The 24,170-nt window shown below is 42.6% G+C and overlaps 1 protein-coding gene across 1 annotated transcript in view; it reads right to left on the bottom strand.

Moving 5' to 3' along the window:
- LOC138808673 (polypeptide N-acetylgalactosaminyltransferase 10) overlaps window positions 1-24,170 on the bottom strand; it is a 249,774-nt gene that overhangs the window by 86,736 nt on the left and 138,868 nt on the right. The window contains exon 4 of the mRNA XM_069994913.1: window positions 9,965-10,131. Coding sequence (XP_069851014.1) covers window positions 9,965-10,131 — 167 coding nt within the window. The remainder of the gene's footprint in view (window positions 1-9,964; window positions 10,132-24,170) is intronic.

Genomic DNA, 24,170 nt, shown 5'->3' with positions numbered 1-24,170 from the left:
GGGATGATTTGAACTAGACCAAGGGAGGTATTCAGGATTCTCTCTCTCTCTCTCTCTCTCTCTCTCTCTCTCTCTCTCTCTCTCTCTCTCTCTTTGTGCTGGTCCTTGGGCTTGAACTCAGAGCCTAATTACTATCCTTGAGCTTTCGTGCTCAAGGCTTGTGCTCTACCACTAGAGCCACAGCTGGCTTTTCTGGTCATTAACCAGAGATAAGAGTCTCATGGACTTTCCTGCTCTGGCTAACTTCAAATCTCGATCCTCAGATCTTAGTCTCCTAAGTAGCTAGGATTAGATGTGTAAGCCACTGGTGTCTGACTATACAGCCTCTTACTTTTATTTCAGCCTCACATACCATCTCCTTTTAGACTGAGTAAATAAAAATTCACAACCCTTGGGGACCAGGAAGGTCCAGGAATGTCTGAGAACACACTATGATGAGGGCATAGGGGCGGGGAAGCGGGGGAAAGGGGGTGCAGGGGAAGGACAGCTCCAGGCTGTCTCCCTAAGGATCTTTTCCAAAGGACTTCCAATGTCCTCCCTCATTGATTCCACTTATCCTTATTATGCTTGCCTGAGTTCTCTCCCTTGAGCCACACCTTCATTTCTGGCTTTTTGGTAGTCGATTGTAAATAAAAAGTCTCATGAATTTTTTTGTTGTTGTTCAGGCTTGCTTTGAACCATGACTCTCAGATCTCAGCCTCCTGAGAAGCTAGGATTATAGTCATGAGCCCTGGCATTCAGCTCATTATGCCCTTAAGGAAACAGTGACAGAAGAAAAAGGTTAGATTTCAGTTCTCTCAAGGGAAATATCCACACTTGGACAGTCATGTTGTGTCAAGTTTTTAAAATGTACAAGGTTCACCTGTTTCAATAGAAGTGTCGTCTCTCTGAAATACAATGCAGCTATTTTGCACCACAGAAACAATTCTTTCCCAAACATCACAGCTTTTGATGCTTCAGATGCAATCTGAGAGATTCATGTGATATTTTTTGCTTTCCCAGTACATCATTCATACAGTGCTTGATTCACAAAATCCAAGGTTGTTTTCTTTTTAAATAAGATGTACAAAATGTCTCGTAAATTTATTGACGCCTGCGTCCTGTGTTCCTGCCAGATACTTAACAAAAGGTTTATAGATTTCCCTCATTATAAACTAATTGATATTCTGTAACAGCTTTAATCTTCAGTGGCTCTCTTCAATGAATGCTGAGGGAGAAGTGTCTAGAATGTCAGCAATGTTAAAGGAGCAGAGAATCAAGAAAGCCCATGGAGCTGGTGGCTCAGGCCTGTAATCCAAGGTACTTCAGGAGGCTGAGATCTGAGGTTAGCAGAGGTTTGAAGTCAGCGGGAAAGAAAGTCCATGAGACTCTTTCTCCAATCAACCACCAAAAAGCTGGAAGTGCGGCAAGTGGCAGAGTACCAGATTTGAGGGAAAAAAAAAAAAGAACCTAAAGGACAATGCCCAGATCCCAAGTTCAAGCCATAATACTGCCATGCACACACAGACACAGACACACAGACACACAGACACACAGACACACACACACACAAAGTTTCTGGATTTTCTTTATGGTAAACCATAAAGAGATTAAGATCTAGGATTCTTTTTTTTTTTTTTAAACCCAGTCAACTGTAGGCATGATCAACCCTTCCTTGTCCAATGTTATTATTTTATTTTCTGTGCCAGTCCTGGGCTTGAACTCAGAGCCTGGGTGTAATTCCTGAGCTTTTGTACTCAAGGCTAGCATTCCACCACTTGAGCTACAGCTTCACTTCTTGCTTTTTGGTGATTAATTGGAGATAAGAGGCTTATGAACTTTCCTGTGTGAGCTGGCTTTGAACCACGATCCTAAGATCTCAGCCTCCAGAGTAGCTAGGATTACAGGTATGAGCCACCAACACCTTGCTTCTAGTGTGATTTTTTTTTTTTTTTTTTTTTGGTCATGGGGCCTGAACTCTGGGCACTATTCCTCAGTTCTTCAGCTCAAGGCTAGCGCTCTACTACTTGAGCCACAACGCCATTTCTGGCTTTTTCTGTTTATGTGGGGCTGAGGAATCGAACCCAGGGCCTCATGGATGCAAAGCAAGCACTCTTCTTCTGAGCCACTTTCCCAGCCCTCTAGTATGATTATTAATGAAGACAAGACTATTCTCAAGGCTGTAAGCTGTATGGACAATTTGCCAACAACCTCTCTGGGCCTCAGTTTCACGCTCTGTAAGATGGAACTGCTTCCCTGTCCTCATAGCTGCGAGGGATCAGTTTACTTTTGTGGGTGGCCAAGGAGGTAAAGCTGAGCAGGCTGAAGTTCTTTCTCTGTGCGGTATGCACACGGACAGGGGCACTGCCTGGCGTCCAGTTCCCCAGCTGCTAAGCCTGTCCCTGAGTCCATCAGCTCCGGAGGAGGTGGCAGGAAGACACCCATGTGTGCCTTCTGTCACACTGTTTAATTGCATGTTACTACTGACTTGGAGACCGAGAGATGGGGCAGGCATTGCATAATGATGGGGGGGGGGGGAGGTCCAGAGGGCAGGGGAGGAACGGCTGCAGAGTTAAGTGAAAAAAATGAGGACATATGCGTATGTATGAGATTGGGTACTCACTACATAAAGTGTAATGAAACGGGGCCAAATGTACATTCACACTAGAGTATTATTTAGCTATTAAAAACAAATGGCTTAGCTCCATATTTATTATCAATTGAAAAGATATCTGCACTTCATTAGCCAGGAAAAAAACAAGTGGTGGCAATGTGTATAGTGTGGCGGGGAGAGGGGGGGAGGGCAAAAGGAGGTGAGAGAAAAGGGAGGCAGAGAGGGAGAAAGGGGCCAGAAAGAGAGGGAGGGAGGAAGGGAGAAGTGAAGGGAGAGAGGGAGATAAATGGAGAGGGAGACAAGTAGAGAGGGAGGGAGAGGGAGAAGGAAAGGGGAAGAGGGGGAGAGAGTAAGAGAGAAGGAAGGAGGAGGGAGAGAGGAAAGGAAGGAGAAAGGAGGAGGGAGGGGAGGGCAAGGAGAAATGGAGGGAGGTAAAGAAAGAAGTGGGGAGGAAGAGAGAGAAGGGAGAGGGCATGAGTCGCATGCATTGATCCGGAGGACATGTATTGGGGCTTGAACTCTTGTTTACCATTTTTCCACTCCAGGCTGCCTGGCGCTCTGCCACTTGAGCCACAACTCCAGATGATAGTTCACTGAAGATGAAAGTCTCAATAGATTTTTTCTGCCCAGGCTTGCTTTGAACCACAATCTTCAGATGTTAGCTTCCTGAGAAGTTAGGGTGTTAAATTACAGGCATGAGTCACTAGCACCTGGCTCAAAAATAGAAAGTAGACAAAAGAGGTCTGAGCTCACTGAGACCAGTGCTCCCACAGTATAACAAGGATGAATGAGAGGACATAATGCAAATAGTAGCAACTCAATTAACTTGGAGCAGCTGCTATGATATACTGCTAGAGGCCAGTGTAACTCTATCTAAGTGTCTGAAATGATGTACCTAGACGGTTGACAGTAGTCACTAAACCCTTGGTAAAGCTGAAGAATGAGGAGGGTATGAAAAAGAATAGAAAATGATGGAAGGGGTGACATGGACGAAGACACATTATACTCACAGCCTGAACTGAAACCTCTCTGTATAACTAAAGAAATTAAAAAAATAATTAAGCTATAGTTCCAAATATGAAAAAAGAAATGACAAACACTAGAAAGAAAGCAAAATTTACAAAAAGCATTTACAGCTAAGCATATTTTTGCCCTATCTTATGTGTCATTAGGAAATTCAAATCACAATGAGATATTACTACACATTTATAAGAATAGCAAGAAAGACTGGGTTGGGTAGCTCATGCCTATAAATCTAGCTATTCAGGAGGCTAAGAGCTGAGGATCAAAGTTCAAAGCCAGCCAAAACAGCAAAATCTAAAATAGGAAAATCTGTGAAACTCTCATCCCCAATTAACCACCAAAAAAACAACAAGTGGAGCTGTGACTCAGTGGTAGAGTGCTAACTTTGAGCAGAAAAGCTCAGGGACAGTTCAGGCCCTGGGTTCAGGCCCCAGGACTCACATACAGACAAGCAAAAAAACCCACAAACAAAACCAAATGCTGATGAAGATATGGAGCAATGCAAACTCTCACTGTAGTTGATGGGAATGCACAATGATGTAGCTACTTCGGAAAATTATTTGGCAGTTTCCTCCAGATTTATTCTTACAGTTCGTTCCCTAAACTGAAAACATACACAAACACCTGTCCACAATGTTCCCACCAGCATTATTAGTAATTGCTAAAACCTGGAAACAACCAACATATCTTTCAGCTGCTGGTGGAAAAACTGGTCCATGCCAACAAAGGAGCTACACTTCCAATCCCTGAATTTAGGAGGCTAAGGCAAGTTCAATGCAGGCCAGTCAGGGCAACTTAGCAAGACTTTGTCTCAAAATAAAATTATAAAAAGGGCCAGGTGATGGCTCAGGCCTGTCATCCTAGCCACTCAGAAAGCTGAGATCTGAGGATGGAGGTCTGAGGCCAGCCCAAGCAGGAAAGCCTGTGACACTCTTATCTCCAATTAACTACCAAAAAGCCAGAAGCAGAGCTGTAGCTAAAGTGATAAAATGCTAGCCTTGAGCACAGAAGCTCAGGGACAGTGCCCAGGCCCTGAGTTCAAGTCTTAGGACCAGTACATACTCAAGCTTTTTTTTAAAAAGGACTGGGGTTATGGAGCAGTGGTAGAGCACTTAACTAGCATGTGTAAAGTCCTGGGTTCTAATGCTAGTACTGAAAACCAGCAAGCTATTGAGCTGTGGAAAACACAGAGAAACCTTCCATGTATTTTACACCAAGTAGAAGGAGCTGGTCTGAAAAGGCTAAGACAAGGCACATGAGAGTCTGGGAAAATAGTAAAACTAGAATCAAACTCAGAGGAAGGATTGGGTGAAGAGGAGGAGCAGAGATGTTTCAGGCTATAAAACAACTGTGTGATGCCATGATCCACTTCATTTATCCTGTCCACACACACCACCAAGAGCAAACTCCACTACAGACAGTAGATTTTAGTTCGCCGACGAACCCATGTACTATTGTGGAATGTAACAAATGCACCACTCTGGAATGCATTTTTTTTTTTTAGGAGGAGGAGCCAATACCGGAGCTTGAACTCAGGGCCTGGGCATAATCCCTTAGCTTTTTCAATGCTGTTCCTTAACTGTTTCACTCTACACATGAGTCACAGTTCCCCTTCAAGCTTTATGGAGGTTATCTGGAGAGAAAAGTCTTACAGAGGAGCTGGGAGTGTGTCTTAGTGGTAGAGTGCTTGCCTAGCATGCAGGGAACCCCGAGTTTGATCCCTCAGCACCACATAAACAGAAAAAGCCAGAAGTGGGGTGATGGCTTAAGTGGTAGAGTGCTAGCCTTGGGCAAAAAGAAGCTCAGGGACAGTGCCCAGGCTCTGAGTTCAAACCCTATGGCTGGTAAAACAAAACCAAACAAAGCAAAACCCCCCAACCCAACCCAACCTAAACAAAACCAAACAAAACAAGAAGTCTTACGGACTTTCCAATCCAGGCTGAACTTGAACCAGGAACCTTAGAGCTCAGCCTCCTGAGTAGCTAGGATTTATAAGCTTGAGCCGCTGGCATCAGTCTGAGATGAGATTTTGATAGTGGAGGATAATGTATTTTGGTGGGGAGAGGAGATAAATGGCAACTCTGGAGTTTTAGCTCTATTTGTTTTTGTTTCTTTCTGAATCTAAATTGTACTAAAAACAAAGTCTACTTTAAAAAAATGCTGGCAGGGCAAACAGGACAGCGTGAATGTTACCAGTAATTTTCTTCAGGTGAGGAACTCACAAATGGCTCTCCGCCTAATACCCAAAGCCCTTCTCTCTGCATATACCCCACTGAAGTCATGTTTATGATTTTTGGGGGAAGCCAATGCCCTTCCCTTATTCCAGGTATAGTCCTGAGATGGGGTTATTTTTGTGCTGGTGCTGGACCTTGAACTCAGAGCCTCATGCTTTTGCTTGACCTTTTCTGTTTCAGGCTTGGTCTTCTACTACTTCAGTTACAGCTCCATTTCTGGCTATTTGCTGGTTAACTGGAGATAGAGAATCTCAAGGAGTTTTCTGCCTTTAAACTTCAATCCTTGGAACTCAGCCTCCTGAGTAGCTAGGATTATACCACCATCCAGCTCAGACTGACTTTTAACGGCAGTTGTCTGTAAATTCTTCCCTGATCTACCCTGTGGCTCACAGTGCGAAGACCTCCACCAGGTAGATAATATTCTATGGTCTTATAATTGCCTCTCCTGGAAAAATTTCTTGTCCCTCATGCAGGTAAGCCTTCAAGTGAGGCACATTTTTTCCCCTCTTTGTATCCTTAGGAGCTAGCACAGAGTACGGCATTCCGTCATTTCACAAATACTGTTGAATACATGAATATAAATCAACCTTGAGAAGACAAGACAAATGTAGAGAAAACCCAAATAAGCAGCACAAAACTGGCAAAAGGTGAAGAAACTCAAATAATAGAATACAAGTAGGGAATGACCCCTCCACACAATAGTGGTGGTACCAAAAATAAACTAAGACCCAAGGCCCCGAAGAGATGATAAGAATGAGGTACAGCTAGGCGCCAGTGATTCACGCCTATAATCCTTGCAACTCTGGAGGTTGAGATCTGAGGATTGCAGATCGAAGCCAGCCCAGGCAGGAAAGTCCATGAAACTTATTTCTAATTAACATCTGAAAAAGGCAGAAGTAGAGCTATAGCTCCAGTAGTAGAGTGTTAGTTAGCCTTCAGCAAAAAAGCTTAGGGACAGTGCCCAGGAACTGAATGCAAACTGTAGCATTTGTGTGTGTGTGTATGTGTGTGCGCGTTCGCGCACATGCGCGTACATGCGTGCAGTGCACATGCACGTACACACATACTCACACGTACATGCACACACGTACATGCGCGCGCGCGCACACACACACACACACACACACACACACACACACACACACACACACACACACACACACACACACTAATAATCCCCCAAAAGCAATAAGGAGAAGAGAAACAGAACAGATGCATGAACAAAGAAAGAAAGAAGAAAGATCTCCTTTGCTTTTCCTATTAGAAACATGCCATCAGGGAGGGAGGGCAGTTGGAGGCAGGCCCCCAAGCTCATGCCCTCCTTCCTTCCACAAGGGCTAAAGCAACTCCATGTCCCCCCAATCCTGGAGAAAAGCTCTCCCATTTGAAGAGTTTTCTGGAACCTCCTGGAGAATGTTGTATTTTGTTTGTAAGCACTGCCAGGATTCTTTTGAGGTCAGCGTTTGCCTCTTCCCCAGTCCTGACACTGCCTGCCCCAAACTCTTGATCTAATTTCAAGAATTCATCTGCTTCCATTTTGTCTCCTAGCCTAAGTCTCGACCCTTAGCTGAATTATAATTAGTCGCCCTGGGGAACTTGGAGGGAATTCATTTTAGAGGAAAATGCCTTCTGCTAGTCACAACCTGGCTAGCTTGTAGTTAGCATCTACGAATTTCAACTCCTTTGACCACCTGTGCTAACAGGGCCCAGAGAAATCTGTCTTTGATGATTGTTCACATCTGCTATACTTTAGACAGACCTTTCTGTTAGTTCTGAAATTGTTTCTCCCAAATCTCATTTTTAAAACAATCACTACTGTTTAAGTTTCTTCCAGGACTGCCTTGAGAATTCTTTCTTGGAACAAGAATAAGGATGATTGCTTTTCTGAGAAAGGCACATTACAAAATCTGACTGCTATATACAGGATTAAAGGATGCAAGGTACAGAGTTCTCCCTTGGGCATTGGGCTTGATTTACAGGGACCCTAGTTTTTATTCCCATCCACAAAGTGAGATAGGAAGCATTTATTTATTTAATCTGTGGAGGGGGTAGCATTGTGGTTTGAACTCAGGGTCTTGTCATTGCTACGTAAGCACTCTAACCACTCAAGCTATGCTCTACCCAACTCTTTTAGCTTTACTTTATTTTTCAGATAGGTTTCAGGCTTTTGCAAAGAACTAGCCTCAGATTCTGATCCTACTTACTTCTGACTGCCACACAGCTGGGATTACAGGCATGTACAACCATACTTGGCTTTGAAGAGTTTATTAGGATGTGAGGATGGTGCCACAGAGAATTCACCTTTTTTGCTCTCTGGAGAAACAAAGGCTTCTGGAGATGCAATTTTTACTACACAGACCTTTTCTTTGATCAATATACTCTTTTGGAGGGAGGGCTGTGGTGATATATTTAGCACTGAGTAAAAGATTGAGGACACTGGATATTAGAGATCCAAACCATCAGAGTCTAGGACAGTGATTTGGACAAGGAGGTGGGTTTTGCACCAGGTCTGGTGCAATGGGAAGTTCATATATTGAAAAGTTCCCTTGGGAACAGAATGGAGTTTACACTTCTGCAAATGAATCACTGGCGACTGAGGGACACTAGAAACCTTGGGTTCTTGCCCTTCCACTTCGCTAGTCAGCCATGTGTTCCTTGATGGGTGACTTGCATTAGGTTTGGTGTCCAGCTTGCAAAATGGGTAGGTTGACTTACATCTGTGATTTTACAAATTTTATAGCATGGGGCAGTCCCTCCTAGCAAACTTTTTTTTTGTGTGTGTGTGTGTATGTCCTGGGGCTTGAACTCATGGCCTGGGCACTGTCCCTGAGATTTTTCTTTTTGTTTGCCAGTTGTGGGGCCTGAACTCAGGGCCTGGGCACTGTCCCTCAGCTCTTCAGCTCAAGGCTAGTGCTCTACCACTTGAGCCACAGCGCCACTTCCAGCTTTTTCTGCTATGTGGTGCTGAGGAATTGAACCCAGGGCCTCATGCATGCAAGGCAAGCACTCTACCACTGAGCCACCTTCCCAGCCCCTGTCCCTGAGATTTTTCTGCTCAAGGCCAGGGCTCTATCACCACAGTTCCATTTCCAGCTTTTTTGGGTGACTAATTGGAAATAAGAATCTCATGCATTTTCCTGCCTGGGCTGGTTTTCAACTGCAGTCCTCAGATCTCAACCTCCTGAGTGGCTAGGAGTACAGTGGTGAGTCAGTAGTGCTGTTTTCTTTTTTTCCCCACATGTGCAATAGTGACAAAATACTGAAAGTGATTACTGGATACCCCTATCCTCCTCCTTTTCCTGTCTCTACTACAGAGGCTAAAAAAGAAAACTCATGGTATCAGCCACTAGTGCAGATGGGGCAGATGTCAGAGCTCTGGCAACGATGCTCTAAGGAGACCTTCCAGAAATGAAGGAGGAGGAGGAGGTGATGGCCATGTATATGTTGCCCTTCCTTCTTTTCCAGACTGAGGCAGACTTTCCATAGGTTCAGCAGCCATTTTATAACCATGAGGATGGAAGTAGAGGGACAAAAAAAATTTCCTTTAAAAAAAATGGTACTGGGGCTTTGAACTCAAGGCTTCATGGCTTTTTTGCTCACAGCTGGCACTCTGCTACTAGAATCACAGCTGCTACTTGAATCACAGCTCCGGTTCAGCTTTTTGCTGGTTAACTGGGGATAAGAGACTCTGGGATTTGTCTTCCCAGGCTGGTTTCGAATCTTGATCCTCAGATCTCAGCCTTCTGACTAGCTAGGATTATAAGACAAAAGTTTTCTGCACCTGACTGGCTTGTTGGTTTTATAAAAGTTTTGAACATTTTGTTGTACTAAGCTTAGATCTCATTATGTCATAATGAACAAACAGAAAGTGAATGAATGTATCCATCACTAGTTTAAACTTAACATTATCAAATCTATTCTTTATGCATTTCTAAACTGATATAAAAAGGAAAAAAACCCACAGGGAGGACTGTGGTAAAGACTAAATGAGACAATGTGGGCACAATGCTTGATACTCAGGTACGTGGCAAACTTTCAATCAATCCAGACCCATCCAGTAAGAAGAAAGCCACTGGATGGAGCCAGGCAGGAAGCTGGGTGGGGCAGGTCCTACCTCGATCACTGAAGTCATCGACCAGTACAATCTCGGCGACCAGCTCCGGGGGCGAGCGGTTCAGCACACTGTGGACAGTACGCAGGATGGAGGACCAGCCCTCGTTGTGGAAGGGGATAATGATGCTGGTGTTGGGGAGCGTCTCCAGGTAGCGTTTGTTGTTGCAGCTGTAGGGAGACATGTGGAGAGGAGAAATCGAGGACAGGTTTGGATCACTCCAGGTGTCATTATTTAAGCTCCCTTCCTGCCAGGAAGAAGTCACACACTACAAATCCATTCCCTTTCTAGCCATTAGGGAATGAAAGTCAGAGAGACCTTGCTCCCCACCGAGATTTCTTCTCTTTGGCATTCTGGGATCCTGGCTCCACACTGGAATCTACAGAAAAGGCTCCCTGCTCTTGTACAAAGCCACATGTCCATGTGGAGAACAGTTCTCCAGCAACACTTAGCTTCTTTCCATCTGTGACTGTGTGATTTTGAGTAAAGAAAGGATGTCTTGGCCTGTGTTCCTGGCATGGAACTTCTTCTAAAACCTTTATTATTTCCTGAGCAAAAGAAGTACTATTGCAATCTTTAGTTTCAATATTTGAAGCCAAGCGCCAAATAGCTCATGCCTATACTCGTAGCTACTCAGGAGGCTGAGATCTGAGGACTTATGGTTCCAAGCCAGGAACATAGGCCAAGACAACTCTTATCTCCCAATTAACCACTAAAAAGCTGCAAGTGGAGCTGTGGCTCAAAGTGATAGCCTTGAACAAAAAAGCTCAGGGACACACACACACACACACACACACACACACACACACGCACACGCACACGCACACGCACACGCACACGCACGCACACGCACAAATTTGGTGCTTAACTCTGTTTCATGACACCGTTCCAAACTTAACTGGAATATCTTTTATTCTAATGAGTTGTCTCTTAGTAGATTCCATGAGGAAGCCTAGTTACTAGAAGACCACACCAGGATTAGCAGAGTGGAACTTTCAACATTCCAGAAAGGAGAGAGAAGCAGGAGATGGAGCTAATCATCCATCAAATCCTGGTGATGAAGTCACTGTAAACAATCCAAACCAAGAGGTTTGGAGCTGGCAAATACATGAAGTAGTGTACTAGGAGGAGGTGGGTATCTAGGAAGAACCCCCAACCAAATCCCACGTCCCTTCCCATAGAACATGTCCTGTGGGGCCTTCTGCCTGGCTCATCATCTTTGTGATCATCACCTTGTGATAATCCTTCATGACAAACTGGAAAAAGGTTCCATGAGTTCTGTGAGTAGCTCTAGCAAATAGATGAGCCCTAATTTAGAGCTGGTTGACTAGAGGTACTAGAGGCCTGAGCTGTTAACTGCTACATAAGGTGGGAGCAGAACTGCAAGACTGAGGCCCTACCTGGGGGAAGTAAATTACAGACCACTCAACTGCAGACAGAACTGATTGTTGGTGATTTTAAAAAGCCCACCTATTTGGTAATGGACAATTCCTTCCTATTACATCATATATCACCACCACCCCGCCCCCCCCTGCCATGTTCCTCTCCCATGGGGAAAACGGTTGATTTATTTTGGTAGTTTTTGGAAGATTAGACTGGATCCTCCTTTTTCCTTCCTGAGCTCTGCTTTCTACCAGCCATGTGAGCATTGAAAAATCACTAAAATACACAAAGGAATTAATGTATTATGGTCTATTAAACCTCTAGCTGGCGTTCAAGTTTGTTTGTTTTTTCTTTGTTTGTTTAAATTAGTGTCAAAACTAAGTCCATATACTGCATGTGACTAATGTATTTCCCAAGTTTCTTTTTTATAAATTGTCCCTCCCTCCGCCCCCCCCACCACCGTGATACGTGTAATTCATTTGTTGAAGAAACTGGGCCATTTGTCCTGCAGGGGCTCTTATAGTCTGCATCTTGTTGCAAGGCTAGTGCTCTGCCACTTGAGCTCCATCTCCATTTCCGGTGCTTTGGTAGATTAATTGTAGGTTAGAGTCTCATGGACTTTCCTGTCCAGGCTGTGGTCTTCAGAGCCTCCTGAGTAGCTAGGATTATAGGTGTGAGCCACCAATGCTGGCTTAATGTTTTCTTTTGGTGGCACTAGAATTTGTACTGAAAGCTTTGCCCTTGCTAGGGAGACACTCTACCACTGGACCATCCCCACAGCTTTTAGAATTTTATCTATCGGGATTGCTTTTTACATTCTAATTTTGATGGAATATTATTGTTGTTGTTGTTATTATTATTTGTTGGTAATGGATCTTGAACTCTGGGCCTGGGTGCTGTCCTTGAGCTCTTCACCTCAAGGCAAGCACTCTACCGCTTGAGCTATAGCGCCACTTCCGGCTTTTTCTGTTTATGTGGTACTGATGAATTGAACCCAGGGCCTCATGCATGCACTGAGCCACCTTCCCAGCCCCGGAATATTATTTTTTTAATTATGAAAATGATTTACACAGTTTCAAAGTCAAAAAATCTAAGAAAAGAAAATTGAAAGATTAATATTTTTATTCCTATCGTTGCATCTAGTGTTCTCTTTCCTTCTAGTAACCCATTTTGTGGTTAATCCTTGCATTGCTTTATTCCCTTAACATAGCAACTGCATATTTATAAGCTATCTCCCTGAATTTTCTTTTCTCCCTTTCCTCCCCAACTTCTCTTTCTGTTTTATTGTGCTGGTTTGGAGGCTTAAACTCAAAGCTTGGCACTGTCTCTGAGCTTTTTTGCTCTAGGCTAGCACTCTACCACTTTAGCCACAGCTCCAGTTCCAGGTGTTTGTTGGAGATAAAAATTCTCATGGACTTTCCTGCCAGGGCTGGCTTTGCACCATGAGTCTCAGATCTGATTATAGGCATGAGTGACACGTCTTCCTGACTTGCATGGCTTCCTGATCTTCTCTAAATACATGGTAGCATATTTCTTTTTCATCTCACAACTTATTTTTGCATTCCAAAAGATGTCTACCATTTTTATTTTTAAAAAGAATTTGGTATGTTCAACTGAAAGAACAATAAGTAAGATTTTATAGCATGTAAGCTTAGTTATTTTCTAAGTTTTATTATTTTGCCTCAGGAGGGAAAGGGGATGGCAGGAGGGAGGCCATTTAGCTTCTAAGCAGTGATTCTGCCAGTGGACTAGAGGCCTTAGCACCACCAGGAGCTTACTGGAACACAAAGTTTTGGCCTATGGAAGCTGGCTTACTTTTTGCAAATGACATAATTTCATTCTTCTTTCTGGCTGAATAATACTCCACTTTATGTATAAACCACATCTTAAAAAAAAAATCAACCAGTTGTAGGGCATCTAGGCTGGTTTCATAACTTGGCTGTTTGTGAATAGTGCTACAATAAAGATGGATATGCAAGCATCTCTACTGTGTTCTGACTTACATTCCTACAGATAAATGCTTAGCAGTGGTACTAGTGAATCATACAGTAGTTTTATTGTTAGATTTTTGAGGAACCTTTAGATTGACTTCCACAATGGTTGCACAAGTTTACATTCTGACCAACACTATATAATGTTTCTTTTTGTCTAACAGCCTGCCTGGCATTTGTGGCCATCATTCTAACTAAGGTGAGATGAAATCTCAATTTTATTTTACTTTAGTTGTATTTTCTCTCTGGTCAGGGATGTTGAACATTTCTTCATGTATTTCTTCATTTGAGATGTGCTTGTCTGGCTTATTGGTCCATTTATTAATTGGGCTAAGGATTCATTGGGTACAGTTTTCTGAACTCCCTGTATATTCTGTTTAGTGAACCTTTGTCAGATGAATAGATGGCTAAGATTTTCTCGTATTCTATCCTCTATCTCTTTGGCCTAGTGACCATTTACTATTCAGAAGTTGCTTTAGTTTGATGCAATCCCATTTGTCAATCCTTGCTCTTAGTTGCTGAGCTGTAAGAGCTATTTTGGAGTTCTATTCAGGATGTTATTGCCTCTCCTTCTATCTTCCTTATGATCTCCTGAAGTTCCAGGTCTTACACTAGGGTCTTTGAACTGCTTTGAATTGGTGATAGTACATGATGAGAAGCAGGGTTCTGGCTTGTCTTTTCCATGGTAGTACAGCCATTTTTAGAAAATTAGTTCTGCCAATCTGTGAGCCTGAAAGGTCTATCTTCTGGTGACTCCTTTGATTCCATTCTTCAGTGATTTGATAGCTTTTGTGGTAGAGATCTCCCATATGGTTTAAATTTATTCCTAGATGTTTGATTATTGTGGTGGTACTGAGAATTAACTCAGGGCCTCGAGCTGGCTCAGCAGATACTCTTATCACTTGACCCATGCCCCCAAACCCTGTATCTCGTTATTTTCTTTTTTTTTTTATGAGTAATTTCTTTTTATTGTGAAAATACTGTACAGAGGGGTTACAATTACATGGGCAAGATAATGAGTACATTTCTTATCAAGCATTGTAGCCTGCTCCTTTGTTTCCCCTTCCCATCCTCCCCCTGCCCCCCGACCCAATCCTTCCTGCTCCCCCCCAATACTGTATTTTTATAACCTTATTTTCTTTCTTCCATTAGAATTACCACTCCTTCAGCAAACACCATTTAATGTCTTCTTCTTTTTATTTTTTTTTAATTTTTTTTATTGTAAAGATACTATACAGAGGGTTACAGTTACATGAGTGAGGTAATGAGTACACTTCTTCTTGAACATTGTTACCCCCTCCATTGTTTTTCCCCTACCATCCCCTCCCTCCCTCCCTTCCCCAAGGTTCTTTTTTTTTTTTTTGATTGTGATTAAGTGATTACTTAATTTCCGGAAATTCACAGTATTATGGAATAATGATGCTCATTTAAAGTCACAAGTTCATTCTAACTTTCCTGGAGCAAATTGTCTATCACAGTCTGTAATATATAACGGTGCTCACATGTTATATACCATGTATGTGAGCAGCAGCATGGGGATATTTGGTAGTGGTTCAACCAGATGAGTGGGAGTTCTTTGTTTCTTAAGTCCTGTTAGTTTTGTCATATCACCTAACATTTTGGATTTATCATCCACTTATCAGGGAGACCATGTACTGTTTGTCTCTTCGTTCTTGGCTTACCTCACTCAACATGATTCCTTCTAGCTCCACCCATTTCCCTGCAAATGCCATTATTTTGTCATTTCTAATGGCTGCACAATATTCCATTGTGTATAGATACCACAATTTTTGGATCCATTCATCTGTGGTGGGGCATCTAGGTTGTTTCCATATCCTAGCTATTGCAAACAGTGCTGCAATAAACATGGAGGTGCACGTGTCCTTGTATATTGGTTCCTGTTGTTCAGGGTAGATGCCTAGAAGTGGTATGACTGGGTCGTAAGGGAGGTCAATCTTTAGCTTTCTAAGGACCCTCCAAGACTGCTTTCCAAAGTGGTTGTATGAGTGTACATTCCCACCAGCAGTGTAATAGCGTTCCTCGTTCTCCACATCCCCTCCAGCATTTGTCGTTGGCTGATTTGTGGATGTGGGACATTCTGACTGGGGTAAGGTGGTATCTCAGGGCTGTCTTTATTTGCATTTCCTTCACCACCAGGGATGATGAACATTTCCTCATGTGTTCCTTTGCCATTTTTATTTCTTCATTTGAGAAGTCCCTCTTTAGTTCCCTTGCCCATTTAGTAATTGGTTTGTTAGGTTTGGGAGGGATTAGTTTCTTGAGTTCCCTGTATATACAGGATGTTAACCCCTTGTCTGATATATTGCTGGTAAATATTTTTTCCCAATTAGTTGGTTGTCTTTCTAGCTTGGTTGCGATAGCTTTATCTGTGCAGAAGCTTTTTATTTTAAGGTAGTCCCATTTGTCGAGTCTCTCTCCAACTTGTTGTGACCCTGGGACTCTGTTCAGGAAGTTCCTTCCTGTGCCTATTAGTTCAAGTGTCTCTCCTACTCTGTCCTGCAGTAGTTTCAGAGATTCAGGTTTAATGTTAAGGTCTTTAATCCATTTTGAGTTGATGTTGGTGCATGGTGATAGGCTGGGGTCCACTTTTAGTTTTCTGCATGTGGCTGCCCAGTTTTCCCAGCACCAGCAGTTGAAGAGGCTGTGTTTCTTCCATTGTATGTCTTTGGCTCCTTTGTCGAATATCAGCTGGCTGTAGGCCTGTGGATTTATTTCTGGATCTTCTATTCTGTTCCATTGGTCTTCGGGTCTGTTTTTGTGCCAGTACCATGCTGTCTTTGTTATTATAGCTCTGTAGTAGAGTTTGAAGTTCGGCATGGATAGCCCTCCCATATTGTCTTTATCTCCTAGAATTGTTTTCGCTATTCTAGGTCTTTTGTTGTTCCATATGAATTTTTGGACTGTTTTCTGTATTTCAGTGATGTACGTCATTGGGATTTTAATAGGAATTGCGTTGAATTTGTATATTAGTTTTGGAAGTATTACCATCTTTACTATATTAAGTCGGCCTATCCAGGAGCATGGGAGGTCTTTCCATTTCCTAGTGTCTTCTGCAATTTCTTTCTTTAACTTTTTGTAGTTCTCATTAAATAGTTCTTTTACATCTTTGGTTAATTCCTAAATATTTTATTTTTTGGGAGGTTATTGTGAATGGGGTTGCTCCCTTTATTTCCCTCTCTTCCTGTACATTATCAGTGTATAGGAAGGCAACTGATTTTTGTGGGTTTATTTTGTATCCTGCTATTTTGCCGAAGTGATTTATGATTTCTAAGAGTTTGGGGATGGAGTTTTTGGGATCGTGGAGGTATAGTATCATGTCGTCTGCAAAAAGGGATAGCTTAACTTCTTCTTTCCCTATGTGGATCCCTTTAATGTCTTTTTCTTGCCTTATTGCCCTGGCTAAGGGTTCTAGGACTATATTGAAGAGGAGTGGAGACAGTGGGTATCCTTGCCTTGTTCCTGATTTTAGGAGAATTGGTTGTAGCTTTTCCCCATTAAGTATATATTGGCTACTGGTCTGTCATAAATGGCTTTTATTGTTTTTAGAAATGTTCCTTCTATTCCTATTTTCTCCAGAGCTTTTAGCATGAATGAATGTTGAATTTTGTCAAAGGCCTTTTCTGCATCTGTAGCGATAATCATGTGATTCTTGACCTTGGCTCTGTTGATATGTTGGATTACATTTATTGACTTACGTATGTTAAACCATCCCTGTGTCTCTGGGATGAAGCCTACTTGGTCATAGTGAATTATTTTTTTTATGTGTTTCTGGATTCTGTTAGCTAGAATCTTGTTAAGGATCTTTGCATCTGTGTTCATCAAGGAGACTGGCCTGTAATTCTCCTTTTTGGTTGGGTCTTTGCCTGGTTTGGGGATGAGTGTGATATTGGCTTTGTAGAATGAGTTTGGGATAGCTCCCTCCTTCTCTGTTTCTTTGAAGAGCTTGAGGAGTATGGGTATTAGTTCTTGTTTAAAGGTCTTATAGAATTCTGCTGTGAATCCATCTGGTCCGGGGCTTTTTTTTGTTGGAAGACTTTTGATAGCTTCCTGTATCTCATTATAGGATATTGGCTTATTTAATTGGTTAACTTCTTCTTTGCTCAGTTTGGGCAACTTGTATTTCTCTAAAAATGCATCCATTTCTGCTAGATTTTCTTTCTTTAGAGAGTATAGCTTTTGAAAGTAGTCTGTTAGAATTGTTTGGATATCTTGGGTACGTGTTGTGATGTTTCCCGTGGCATCCCTAATCCTATTAATATGGGTTTCCTCTCTTCTTTTTTTAATTAATCTAGCCAATGGGCCATCAATTTTGTTTATTTTTTCAAAGAACCAGCTTTTTGTTTGATTTATTTTGGTTATGGTTTTCTGATTTTCTAATTGGTTAATCTCTGCTTTTAATTTGGTTATCTGGCTTCGTCTAGTAGCTTTAGGTCCCATTTTTTCTTGTTTTTCTAGCTGTTTTAATTGCAACATGAGATTATTTACTTGGTCTGTCTCCATTCTCTTGATGTGGGCACTGAGGGCAATAAATTTGCCCCTCAGGACTGCTTTTGCTGTGTCCCACAAGTTTCTTTGTGAGGTGTTTTCATTTTCATTGAGTTGTAGGAAATGCTTTATTTCTTCTCTGATCTCTTCTGTTATCCAGGCATTGTTAAGGAGTGTGCTGTTCAATTTCCATGTATTAGAGAAATTTCTGCGGTATGCTTTGTTATTGAGAGCTAGCTTGATTCCACTGTGGTCAGATAGGATACAGGGGATTATGTCGATCCCTTTGTATTTGCTTAAGTTCCTTGCATGAACTATGATATGGTCTATTTTGGAGAAAGTTCCGTGAGCTGCTGAGAAGAATGTGTACTGTGTTGTTTTAGGGTGAAATACTCGGTAGATGTCAGTTAATTCCGCTTGCAGTATGGCCTCTCTTAATTCGGTAGCTTCTTTGCCAATCCTTTGGTTGGTAGACCTGTCCTTTGGTGAGAGTGGTGTGTTAAAGTCTCCTAGTATTATCGTATTGGGATCTATTTTATTCTGTAAGTTTGAGAGCATTTATTTGACATATCTGGGTGCACCAATATTTGGGGCATATAAGTTGATGATGGTTATATCCTCCTCTTGGATTGTTCCCTTTATTAATATGTAGTGTCCGTCCTTGTCTTTCTGTACTGATTTTAATGAAAAGTTTATTTTGTCAGATATCAGGATAGCTACACCTGCTTTCTTACTGGGGGTGTTTGATTGGTAGATCCTTTTCCACCCCTTCACTCTGAGTTTGTTTGTATGTTTGGCTGAGAGGTGGGTCTCCTGAAGGCAACAGATGGATGGGTCTTGTTTTCTGATCCAGTCCTCAGTTCGTTTTCTTTTAATTGGTGAATTCAGCCCATTTATATTTAGAGAAAGTATAGAGAGATGCATTGTTGTCCCTGCCATTCCGTTTGCCTAAGTTTTTCTTCTTTCCTTTCCTCCTGTGCTTGCTCAGTTAGACTTTGAGTAACGCCTGTTTGGGGCAGGCCCCAGTTCCTGGTTGCTTTCTTCAGGTTGTGTCCCCCCTTTTAGAATTCTTTGTAATGCTGGCTTAATGTTTATGTATTCATTTAGTTTTTCTTTGCTATTAAAAGTTTTCAGTTCTCCATCGAATGTGAATGCTAGCTTTGCCGGATATATCAGTCTGGGTTGGCAGTTATTGGCTCTCAGGGCTCATATGGTGCTTTCCCAGGCTTTTCTTGCATTCATTGTTTGTGTGGAGAGATCTGCAGTGATTCTTATTTTTTTCCCGTTGTAGTATAGCTCCTTCTTCATTTTTGCTGCATGCAGGATTGTTTCCTTGTTATTCAGATCTATCATTTTTACTATAATGTGTCTAGAAGTGTTTCTCCTGGGGTCTTGCTTGTTGGGTGTTCGATAAGCTTTTGTGATGTAGTTAAAATGGTCGTATTTGAGGTGGGGGAAAATTTTCATTGATTATATTGTTAAATAGGTGTTGCATTCCCTTGCTCTGGAATTCCTCACCTTCATCCACTCCAATTATGCGAAGTTTAAATTTTTTAGCATTATCTGCTTGCTCTTGAATATCCCTTTGGTTTAATTTGAGTGATTTTTCCATATCTGTCACTTTTTGGTCCAGTTGGTGTATTCTGTCTTCTGTATCTGACACTCGACCTTCCATTTCATTCACTCTGTTGATCGTGGCTTCTATTGTGGTTTGCATGGAGGAAATGGATCCCTTTATGGATTCAATGTTGGTTCTCAGAGTACTGATCTCACCTCTCAATGAGGTATGCATTACCTCTAATTTGGCGTTTATCTCACTTCTTACTGAGGTTTGTGCAGCTTCTATTTTTGCATGCATCTCTTGTTTGATACCCTGTATCTCTTTGGATAGTTCATCCTTGTGCTCTTTCAATTTCTGATCAATTTCTCGCTTTATTTCTTGAGTCATTGCCTCCAGCAACCCTTGGATGTAGCTTTTGTCTTCCATTCCTGCTTTGCTCCCACTGGGGCTCTCCCCTGCGTGGCTGCTAGCTTTTGAGGTGAGCTTGCTGTCCTGGGTGGTGGTAAACCTTGTGATTTTTCTCTGTGATTTTCGCATGGAGGTTCAGGAGACTGCTCTTCAATTTTGTTTTGGTGTGTCTGTCTTTGCTTGGTTGCTGATTCTGTATTGGTAGAGAGAGTCTGTGCCTGATCTGGGTTCTGTTGGGAGCCTATTTCCAGCTGCTATTCTGACTTACTTAGGATTCTCAGCTCTCTGCTGTAGATTGCTGGCAGTTCCCACCTTTGGAAGGGTTGAGCAGCCTAGACTGCTTGTGTTTGCTCCTACGGGTGCTCTTGTGAAGGACAGATGCTCTGGATGCACTCTCCCAAATATTGGAGTCTGCTATGAGCTCCTGATGTGTTTTTGTTTGTTTGTTTTGGGCTGGTTGTGGGCTTGAACTCTAGGTTTGGGTGCTGTCCCTCAGCTTTTCAGCTCAAGGCTGGCACCCTACCATTTGAGCCACAGCACCACTTCTGACCCTTTTTGCTTTTGTGATGCTGAGGAATCAGATCCAGGGCCTCATACATCCAAGACTATCACTCTATTGCTGAGCCGCCTTAACAATCTGAGCTCCTGCTTACTATCAGGTGCTGGCAGCCTGTGTTGCCCAATTCCCAGTCTAGGGTATATGGGTGGAGTTTTGGTGGGGTTTGGGCTTCTCTTGTCCTGGGCCTCCAGGTCTTTTGTTGTCACAGGCGTGCTTCCTGGGGAGTGTTGTTTCCTTGTTTTCTCCCCTCTGTTGAGGCGTATGCTCAGCTTTTTACTTCAATTGGGAGGAGTTGGTTGTGTTGTTCAGGCGCCGGATCCCCGGGCCTGGTTCCGGCCCCAGCCTGGAGCGCGCTTGTTAGGCCTGTGCTGATGTGTATACCACCTAGGTTATGCAGCCTGGAGCGCACTCGTTAGGCCTGTGCTGATGTGTATACCACCTAGGTTATACAGCCTGGGGGACACAGTTCAAATTTCTTCTACTGTTGGTAGTCTTGACCCAGGGGCGCTGTTCCTGGCTTGGGCATTTAAGCTCCCTTCCAGGGGTGCTCTTGCTCTAGCCTGGCCAGCTGAGTGTGCTCCACGGGCTGGTGGAGCTCTCAAACAGTTCCCAGTTTTAGTGGGTCCTGTGGTCCGGGTGTTGGGGTAGGGAGTCTAGGTCAGGGTCTGGGGATTCCCTCCAGCTGTGGTCTCCCTTGAGGGATACACTTCCCCTGTGGGGTACTCACCCTGGAGCTGGTTGTTTCTGTGTGGTGTAGGTCGTCAGTTGTTGTTGCAATCCGGGCTGGGTTGGGCGGTGGTGGCTCTGTGTGATTCTTTTCTGTCTCTGCCTCTGTCGAAGCTGTCGGGTCAAAAGTGTCCACGCTCAGGCAGTTTCTTCGCGGTACCTCTGGGGCCAGAGCGCCCCGCCGGGTCGTTGTGATCGCGATCGGGCGGGCGGGTGGTCTGCCGACAGGTCCCTTTGTCGCGCTGCTGGTGCCATGCGGCTTTGGCGGGATGGAGCCTCTCTGCTCGGGTGGAGAGTGAGGGGTGGGGGTGGGATCCTCGTGGAGACTCCCGGCTGGTAGGTTTCTCTGTTCCTGGTGATCCGCTGTTCTGCAAACCAGTACCTGGTGATCTGAAAGCGGCCCCCTGTGTCTCTGCTGTGTCTCTGGGGCTCCTGCAGCCCCCGCCGGGCCGGCTGGCCGGCGGCTTGTCGCACTGCCGCGCAGCCAGTAAAGGTTGGGGTAGGGGTCTTCGCTTTTCTCTGTTCTGAAATTCTTCTTTTCCTCTCTTTCTTTTTTTGTTGTTCTCCGCCTCTGGTTTTTCTCTGAGTGTTCGTCTTTTTGTTGTTGTCGGTCTCTTGGGGAGATTAAGCGTTGGAACTCGAACTCTCTTTTTGGTTGGAGAGAGCTGTGGCGTTTCCCTACTGCCCCGTCGCCATCTTGGTCCCCCCTCTCTCGTTATTTTCGATATAGAGGCTCTCTTTTGTTTTTTTGCCAGGGTTGTGGCAGTGTTTGATTTTTTTGTGCTCAAGACTAGCACTCTACTACCACTTGAACCACTGGTCTACTTCCCATGTTTTGCTGATTAGTTGACAATAAGAGTCTCATGGAGTTTCCTGCTCAAGCTGGCTCTGAACTGCAATTCTCAGAGAGCAACCTCATGAGTTGTTAGAATTATAGGAATGAGTAGCACCAGGTAGGTCTCACTTATTTTTTGTCAAGCCTGGCCGGGTTTTTCTCATGCTATTGGGGATGATTGATGTCATTGACAGATACAATCTCATAAATTTGTATGCCCACACTAGCTTTAAACTATGATCTCTTGATCTTTGCTTCCCCTCCCATGTAGCTGGGATTATAGGCCTGATCCACCATTGCCCAGTAATACTTTCTTGAGGCTATAATGAATATAATTATTTTCCTGATTCTTTCCCAGTTGATTTATTGTTGACGCGTAGAAAAATGGTTGATTTTTGTGTATTCAGTTTGGTGTACTGCTACTTTGTTCCAAGTGTTTTTAAGTGTTTATCTAAAAGTTTTTGGTGGAGTTTTAAGGATCTTTTATATTATCTGCAAATAGGGATAGTTTGATTTCTTCCTTCCTTATTTGAATCTCCTTTATTTCTTTCTCTGGCTTTATTGCCCTGCCTCGGAATTCTAGTCATATATTGAACGGGAGTAGAAAGAGTGGATATCCTTGTCTTCTTTCCGACTTTACAGAATATGGTTTCTTTGGGTTGGAGGCATGGCTTATGTGGTAGTCTTAGTCAATGAGTGAAAGTGTCAGGTACCGAGTTTTAGTCCCGGTCACAGACCAAAAGAAAACAGAAAATGGTTTCAGTTTTTCACCATTTAGTATGATTTTAGCTATAGGCTTGTCATGTATGACTTTTATTATGTTGATATATAGTCATTCTATTCCTAATTTCTTCTAATTTTGTCAAAGGGTTTTTCCTTCCTCTATTGAGATGAACATGTGGTATTTGTAATTATTTGCATCTGCTGAACCATCCTTGCATCCTCGAATGAAAGCAATGTGATTATAATATAGGATCTAGTTAAGGTGCTGATGAATTTGATTTTATTGAAAAATTTTGCGACTGTACACATCAATAAAATTTTTATCTTTTTCTTGTTTTGCAACTTTATGCAGTTTTGCTATTAGGGTAATACTGGCTTTGGGAAATTAGTTTGATAGTATTCCTTCCATTGTATTTGGGGGATAGTTTTAGGAGAATTGGTATTTGTTCACCTTAAAAGGTCTGGTAAAATTCAGCAAAGAATCCACTTGATCCTCAGCTTCTTTTTGTTGAGACTTTTTTTGTTAGTCATGGGTCTTGAACTCTGGGCCTGGGCACAGGATCTCAGCCTCCTAAGTAGCTAGGATTATAGGCATGAGCCACCAGTGGCCAGCAAGAGATTCTTTACTACTATTTCAAACTTGCTAATTATTATAGACATGCTTAATCTGTTCACATCTTGTTTTATATTGGTGTGTCATATGTGTCAAAGAATTTATCTGTTTCTTCTTGATTTTTCCCATTTTTTTTAGATTTAAAGTTTCATATCCCAATAATCTGAATATTATTGGTGTCTGTATAATATCTGCCTTTACATCTCTGATTAGCTTCAGTCTTCTTTCTACTTTAGGTTAGGTTGGCTAAAGGTTGGTCTACCTTGCTTATCTTTTTGAAGAACCAACTCTGTCTCATTGATGTGTTATTTTAGTCTCCATTTTATTAATTTCTGCTCTAATTTTTATTATTTGTCATTCTTCTGGTGTTGGGGTGGGCTTGTTCACATTTTTGTCAGAGCCAAGCAACTTCATTAAGTTGCTTATTTGAGCTCTCTCCGCGTATCTGATGAAGGCACTCACAGCTATAAATGTTCCTGTTAGTATGGTCTTTGCTATGTCCCGAAAAGTTGTTCTTTCATCTTCATTTGACCTAGGAATTTTTTATTTATTTCTTTCCTCAAATTTCTTTGGTGATCCACTGATCGTTCAAAAATATGTTGTTCGATCTCCATGAGTTAGATGGTTTTTGTTGCTATTGATTTCTCATTTTAGTCCAATAATGCCTGTCAGGATACAGGAAACTTTTCTTTTTTCTATTTCCCGAGACATGTGTTATGAGCCTAAAATATGCTCTATTTTTGAAAGAGTTCCATAGGCTGCTGAGGAAAATGTATAGTCTTCAGCTGTAGGGTGAAATATTTATAGATGTCTATTAAGTTCATCAATGGTATTGTTGAGATCTAACATGCCTTGGTCAAATGTTCTGTCTGGATGTTCCATCTACTGGTGAGAGTATTGAGGT

Source organism: Dipodomys merriami, unplaced genomic scaffold (genome assembly GCF_024711535.1).
Source record: "Dipodomys merriami isolate MVZ:Mamm:240054 unplaced genomic scaffold, mDipMer1.0.p SCAF_467, whole genome shotgun sequence".
Taxonomy (NCBI): Eukaryota; Metazoa; Chordata; class Mammalia; order Rodentia; family Heteromyidae; genus Dipodomys; species Dipodomys merriami.
The sequence above is the reverse complement of the archived record's forward strand: the minus strand, read 5'-3'. Positions and strand labels throughout refer to the sequence as shown.